Source organism: Hipposideros armiger, unplaced genomic scaffold (assembly GCF_001890085.2).
Source record: "Hipposideros armiger isolate ML-2016 unplaced genomic scaffold, ASM189008v1 scaffold_152, whole genome shotgun sequence".
NCBI lineage: Eukaryota > Metazoa > Chordata > Mammalia > Chiroptera > Hipposideridae > Hipposideros > Hipposideros armiger.
Window position 1 is genome coordinate 1,469,415 of NW_017731502.1, and position 7,765 is coordinate 1,477,179.

The 7,765-nt window shown below is 40.4% G+C and overlaps 1 protein-coding gene across 5 annotated transcripts in view; it reads right to left on the reverse strand.

Moving 5' to 3' along the window:
* The window catches only part of VHL (von Hippel-Lindau tumor suppressor), a 71,023-nt gene that overhangs the window by 59,282 nt on the left and 3,976 nt on the right, over positions 1 to 7,765 (reverse strand). For 3 of the 5 annotated variants that reach the window (XM_019651111.1, XM_019651112.1, XM_019651109.1), the window contains exon 2: positions 6,765 to 6,887. The exons of 1 other annotated variant lie outside the window; for it this stretch is intronic. In XM_019651111.1, the coding sequence (XP_019506656.1) occupies positions 6,765 to 6,887 (123 nt within the window). Of the gene's footprint in view, positions 1 to 3,825; positions 5,443 to 6,764; positions 6,888 to 7,765 lie in introns of those variants that run through there. One more of the 5 variants, XM_019651115.1, reaches the window with a different exon arrangement.

A 7,765-nucleotide genomic window follows, 5' to 3' on the forward strand; every position in this document is an offset into this window, starting at 1 on the left:
CTTCCAGGTGTGGCGAGGACACCTTTCACAGCAGAGATTTATTTCCTGCATTCAAGAAGATAAGGAAGGGTCAAAGTGCCCTTTTGGCACCAGCTGCTGGTCAAGTAACTTTAATTCAATGTAATCAATATGCCGTTGTGGGATGTTTTGGGGCAGTCTGTCTTGGACGCCCGACACTCCTTTACTTTTACACAGAACACTTATGACACTTCTGGTCACCAAATGCAAAATGCATGGTTTTTTTTCCCCCACAACGCACCATTCTCTGACACCAGCTGGATGTCCTACAATTTAACTCAGTTCTGACACTGTTGACCTGGAGGTTGCGTCAGATCCCACAGGTTAGGAGATCCCCTACAAGATTGTTCCCACCCCACTTCAGGCCCAATCGCAAGTAGTAGGTTTCTCAGGTTACCCACAATTTGTCCTACTTGGCTACAAATCAAAGGTTCCCATGACCTCCTCCTCAGGTTTAGTTAATTTGCTAAGAGTACCTCACAGAACTCAGGGAAACACATTTACCAGCTTTTAAAAGGATATGATAAAGGATGGAGATAAACAGCCAGATGAAGAGATACATAGAGCAAGGTCTGTGATGGTCCCCAGCACACTTTGGAGGTGGGGTGTGTCAACCTCCTGGTGTGGATATGTTCACCCACCTGGAAGCTCTCTGAACCCTGTGCTATTAGGGTTTTTGGGGAGGCTTCCTCATGGAGGCATAATCAATTATTAATCCATATCTGGCCTGTCCCCTCTATGGACAAGTAGGGGGATGGGGTGGAGCTAAAAATTCCAAGCTTCCAATCATGGCTTGGTCTTTCAGATGACCAGCCCCCATCCAGGAGCCACCCTGAGTGCCCTCACTAGAACAAAAGATGCTCCTAGTGCTCTTATCACTTAGGAATTTGCAAGGGTTCTAGAAGTCCTGTGCCAGGAACCAGGGCAGAGACCAATACTATATATTTTTTCTGTTATCTCGGGGTGGGGGAGGAGAGAGAGAGAGAGAGAATAAACATCTTCCCATAGTCTCATCCTTTGGGTCTTCCAGTAGTCTTAGCTCTCTTAACATCTGTGGGGACAGCCTCAGTTCTCTAGGACTCTTAACTTCTCCCAACCGGAACAAAACAATCTTTCGTGTTTTCTACCTAAAGACTAGGGAGAGAGCATATTGCTATTTGTTTGTATGTTAAGCTGACAGATAATGTTCTGAGGTTTCATGTTCCAAATTCTGAAACCAGTTTCGTGGATTTTTCTGTTATATACCCAGTGCTATTGCCCAATCCTCTTGATTACCATCACAAACATATCTCATTTTTCTGTGCTCTACCAATGGATTGCTGGCTATGTGTGGTGAAGGGAGGGAGCCCCCAGGAAAATATTTTGTTGGGCAGAGTTTAGATGTTCCAACAGAAAGGGGAATTACTGAAGGGATATCAGGCAACCCCGTGACTAGCACAGAGTGGGACTAAGGTGCTAAGAATGCTAACACAGAGAAATCTAGCACAAAAGTATCTGAAAAGCTCACATTGGTGTTCCTATGTCAAAAGTGCAAAACACTGAGACCTATTTCATGTCCTTAGGGCACTGATTTCTAGCCTAGTATCCTGTCCTTTTACCACCTTCTCAACATAAGCACTGGTGAAATATTACTCATTTGACTTTTTTGGTTCTTTTTTTAATAGATTTTTTTGTTGTTGTTAGAGTTGTAGGTTCACAGCCTGAGAGGAAGGTACAGGGATTCCCCATATACCTCCTGCCCCCATGGGCAGTCTTCCCTATTATTAACATCCCCACCAGAGTGGTGCATTTGTTATAATTGATGAACCTACATTGACACTTCACAGCCACCCAAAGTCCATAGTTTACCTTAGGGTTCACTCTTGGTGTTGTACATCCTATGGGTTTGGACAAATGTATGTCACGTATAGTATAGTATAGTATAGTATAGTATAGTATAGTAATTAGTGTAGTATATACTACATCACAGAATAATTTCACTGCTCTAAATAATCCTGTTCTATTCATCCCTCTCTCCCTCGAAACCCTAGCAACCACTGATCTTTTTACTCCATAATTTTGCCTTTTCCAGAATGTTGTATACATAGTTGGAATCGTATAGTACATGACCTTTCAGATTGCCTTCTTTCACTTAGTAATATGCATCTGAATTTCGTCTTTTCATGGTTGACACCTCATTTCTCTTTAGTGCTGTTATATTCCATTGGATGTACCACAGTTTATCCATTCACCTGCTGAAGGACATCTTAGCTGCTTCCAAGTTTTGGCAGTTATGAATAAAGCTGTTATGAATATCCATGTGCAGTTTTAGACATTTTTCAACTCCTTCGAGTAAATACCAAGGAACACAATTGGTGGATCCTGTTAAGAGTATGTTTAGTAAGAAGCTGCCAAACTGCCTTCCAAAGTGGCTGTGCCATTTGCATTCTCACCAGCAGGGAATGGGAGTGCCTGTTGCTCTGCATTGTCAGCATTTGGTGCGCAGTATTCCAGATTTTGGCTTTCCTACTAGGTGCCTTGTGGTATTTCATTGTTCTTTTAATTTTCATTTCCCTAATAACGTATGATGTGAGGCATTTTTTCATATGCTTTAGTTGCCCTCTGTGTATCTTCTTCAGTGAGATGTCTGTTTAGTTCTGTTTTCATGAAAAAACAAAAACAAAAAAACTTTGTTCCCAATGTGAATACATTTCTTCTTAATACTTTTCTGTAGTGCTTAAATTTTTTAGTGATATTTCATTTAGGAGAAAAATAAAGCTAAAAGAAACAATGTTTTCTTTAAAAATCCAGGGTTGGAAAGAGGACTGAGAATGAAGCTAGTTGGTTGTGTCTGCTACCCTGCTGTCTCCCCACCTTAAGCCTTTAAACAAACACAGCTTTCACAACTCTCCAAGAGAGAAGAGCTTGGTTAAAATAACACTACACACACCCTACCTATTTCCTTTACTCAGCACCCTTTAATGTATTAAAGAACAGCTTTTTTTTTTAACTCAAAATAGGAAACACCACAGTCTCCTATGAGCATACATTTAATACATTCATAAGACTTCAAATGAAAAACATTATTCATGCTACAAGTCTTCAATCTTTCTTAGACAACACAAAACACAGTACTCAAACTGCATATTTTAACAAGAGGAACATGAAATCTCATTTTGACACAGACAGAATTAAAAAAATAAAACCAATGTTGAACTAATCCAGCACCAGCAGACTTCCTTAAATCCCCATCCTATCGCACCTTTGAACAGCTGCCTTCTGTACTCAACAATTCAACATAAAAAAAATTAGATAGTTAGAGGTGCATCACTGAATGATTGATTACTACAACATGCTTAAAAAAAATCCAACTTATTTGCAGAATGTTGGAAAAGGGGAATAAGATTGAGTGAAACTTAAAAGTATAGTGGGAAAACTATAGGGCATTTGTTTCAATTCACTGTGATTTCAGAGCACAGGAATTTTTTTTTTTAATTGGGAAATTTGGGGAGGGAAATTTGGAACAGACAGGTAGACAAATTGCTGTTTTGTCCTTCAGTCTAGTTGTGGAGGACACCGCTTCATTGGCCCATGTTGGTATTATCATTGCACTCTTCCTGGGTGAGGCAATCAGTTGCCAGTCATTGGTCGGCCGCTCACACTGGCTGCCAGCCACTCACATAGCTCACGGCAGCCCACTGCAACCCCACTGCAGCCTACACCATTGCTGGTGACTCACAGCAGCCCAGCTCCAGGTCCAGGTTGAGCTGTTGTTCATCATCTTAGCTGTAGAGGGCGCAGCGTCACTGGCCCTCAATGTGGGATCCGAACCACAGTCCTGCTGCTCAGAGCTGGCGCTCCCAAGTGAGTTCTTAACCAGCTGAGCCACTCGGCCAGCCCAGGAATTTCTGCTCAAAGGTTAGCATAAGGAACTAAAGATGTCAAGAAATACCCTAACATTTATAAAAGGAAGCCTGTACTAATGTCTATGAAGAGCTTACAATACCATGGAAAAATATTAAGTTATAAAGTTAAATGAGAAAGAATACAAAACTGTATGTATAATATGATCTCAACTATGTAAAAACAAACCAAAAGTTGCCCTAAAAAGGGTCAAAAGTACAAAATGTTAAGTTAGTGGTTGTATTTAAGTAGTGTATCAACAGTGATCATTTTCTTTCTTTTACTTTTCTGTCTTTTCTGAAATTTTCTCTACTGGATTTTTAAAATTATTAGTTACAAAAAAAGGAAGCCTGATAAAAGTATTCCGCTGTGTGTGAGGAGTAACTTCCCAGAGGTTAGAGGGCTTAGGCCTCTCCTCCAGGCAGGCGCAGAGTTTCACCAGATCCTGCCTGATGGAAAATGCTGAACCAAACAGAAATGTCATACATTTACAAAAAGAAACAAATAACCCATACTTGGCAAAAACCTATATACAGCACAGTAGTAGCTCCTTAATATTAGAATTAAACAAGAGGACAGCTATTTTCTCCTGTTTTCTGTGCACATGTCAAGTTTCAAAAAAGCTATTATCACAGTAACTTTAGAAAGGTAATCCTGGTTTATAAACAGAAATAAAACAGCACTGTAACAACAGTGAACAGAAAAAAGCGCAAAATTTAGAAAATTATAAAAAGTGCTTTCCATAAAAATGATTCCCTTTAAAACATTTACTGTACACACTTTAAGGTCCCCACTGACCCCCTCCCCCCCAAAAAAGAGCAAACATTTTCTACCAAAGTATCCATTGATTTGTTCATTCAACAAACACTGATGAAGGCTCATAATGTGCGAGGCACTGGGGTCTCAAAGAGGAAACAGATTTTTCCCTGCTTCAAGGACTCTTGGTCTTCTCAAAGTGGGAGGTGGACACATCACCAACCACAATACAGCAATTTAAAGCAGATACCACTGCTTTCTTACAATCAAAGAATATGCTACAATTCTCATTGAATTATTGTACTTACACAAAAGTCCTTGGAAATTTTCCTGATTTACTAAGAGGCAAAAATGCAACCACTTTCCCTTGATAAATACTTCTAAAAAGGGCAGGTATTAAATTACATTTTGTGATACTTGCCCCTAAACATCACAATACCTAGTGAAGTCAGTTAACTTTCTTTTAAGCAATGGAACATTTTTTACTCCAAGAATGAGACACTTTGAAACTGAAAATAAGTAACCAGTCTCTATATCTAGATCAAGACTAGTCAGTTTCATCAAAAGCTGAGACTCAGGAGTACAAATTTCAATTAAAATCTTCAGTCTCCTCTTCCATCCGTTGATTTTCAATATGCTCCTGTGTCAGCCGCTCCAGGTCTTTCCTCACATTCGGGTGGTCTTCCAGATCTTCATAGAGTGATCTCACGATGTCCAGTCTCCTGTAATTCTCTGGCTTAACTAGGCTTCGGACAACCTGAAGGCATCGCTCTTTCAGGGTGTACACTGTACAAGGGCAGAAAACCAAAATCCTCAGCAGCAGACTCAGGAAGGACTTGGGACAAGGAATGAGCAAGAGGTTTTGCCAACTATGGCAATTACATTTACTACAGATGGACCTTACTTTGGGCAAAAAAAAGTGAGTACATGTGTTGTGGCAGAGTGTGACTTGATGTCCCCAGTGGACATCTCATGATATTTATGATCTTGTGTAGTAACTTCCCCTTGAAAGTGGGCTGGGCCTGTGATGTGCTTTAATTTAATAACTGAATGTAGGTGAAGTGACACTGTGGCAATTCTGGGCTTAAGCCGTAAGAAAGCCTGGCAACTTCCGCTTTTACTCTCTCAGAAGCCCTGAGCTACCCTGCAGGAGAGACCACACAAAGAGGAACAGGCACTGAGGCTACATGGGAGAGCCCTCAGCCAACCTGCCAGCAGAAGGCAGCCACACCGACAACCACCAGTGAGCAGAATAACCACCTAGCTGTGCTGAGCCCAGGCTGCAGAATCATGAACAAATCAAACTGTTGTTAGTTTTGGAGTAGTTGTCACACAGCAATAGATAACCAAAAGAGTGTATAGTTGGATTTTGGGGGACCTTAAATCCAATTTTATACTCACTGGGGAGCTTATTCCTTAAGGGTATCCCATGAGGCAAAATTTATTCCATCTAACTTATCAATGATCATTTTTGTCTACCCACTTCTTTAAAACAGGGTCTATATACCCATATTAGTTTAAACCTTATAAAGCTGCAGGTATTTGGGTGGGTTTTTTTTAACCCACAAGAACATCAGTTTCTTAGGGTTCAACCTAATAAGATGACTTGAGTTTTAAACAAGTGGTAAATTATGAGGTTAATGTTCAATTCAGTGATTTTTCTTTTTTAAGCCCTGATTGGCATTGTGAGCTTCACTGGGTTAAATAACATTTTAAAATATAATACTAAAAGTCATATAAATAAGCCATGATATCTCATTCTCTATATTTTGTTCTTCCCCTGAGACTCCAGGGCAGAATTCTGCTCTAAGGCCAGAGAAACAAAAGGCATTCATAATTCTACAATCAGAGTAGAATTAAATTACAATTTTAATTTAGCCCACCTCTGACAAGCCCAAAGAGCTTTTGAGACACTATGACATCTTTGCTGAATACAGGACCTACAAATACATTACTTCCATTTTATTTACGGTGGAGAATAAGAACAGAAAGCTTTAATACCTTGTCGAGCATCTGGCAAAAATCAGCAAGGGCTTGAATCCCACAAGTGGCCTATCTTCTACTTAGTACAACAGCCTTATCTTTTTAAAAGGATGGAACATCAGTACCTGGCAGTGTGATGTTGGCAAAAATAGGCTGTCCATCAACATTGAGAGATGGCACAAACAGTTCAGTTTGGTTAACCAGAAGCCCATCGTATGTCCCTGCATCTCGGAAGAGCCAAAGGTGACCTGTTAAGACAAGCAGAGGCTGTTAAGTAGCCACGCACCTATTTCCTTCATCTCCCTGGACTGATATTAAAATATTTGTGATTCTGCTTAAATATCATACAAAGCCCTTTCAGTAATATTATCTTATTCAATCCTCACAAAAGACCCATTTACAGATGACAGAATAGATCTGAAAAAGCCAAGTGACGTGCTTAAGACAACAGGGCCAGTAAGCAGAAGAGCATGTGCTTGAGGCTCAAATCCCACCCATTTCTACTACCATGGAGGAAAAGCAAAGTAGATGAATTGCAAATCACACCAAACACTGCAAACTAAAAGAAGAGAGAAGGTCACCAACTCCTTAAATCTGAGCTTCTCAAAAACAAGAAGGTGCAAAAACATCATATTGAGAAAGAAGCCAGACAGAAAGGGTACATTCTACAGGAACAGAGGAAACTAATCTATGATGTGAAAAATCAGAAGAGCGGCTGCCTCTAGGAGGGAGGGGACTGAATAGAAAAGGGCAGGAGGAACCTTTCTGGGGTGATAGAAATGTTTGAATCTATTAAATGATCTAGGCGTTGTTGCATTTGTCAAAACCCTAAGATCTGTGCATTATACTGCATGTAAATTAAACCCAAATTTAAGAAACAAATACATCATATAATAAAATTTAAAAAAAAGGAAGAGGGAGGAAGGAGGCAAACCCCCAGGCCTAAGATGTTGAAGGAGAGAAGAGGTGTCTCAGAATAAATACAGCATGTGTTCCTGTGGCATAAACTTACTTGAAGATTTAGTAGGGAAATTTAAGAAATGTAAATGGGGGCCAGCCGAGTGGTGCGATGGTTAAGAGCTGGCTTGGGACGCCAGAGGGCCCCGGTTCGGATCCCACAGGGGGG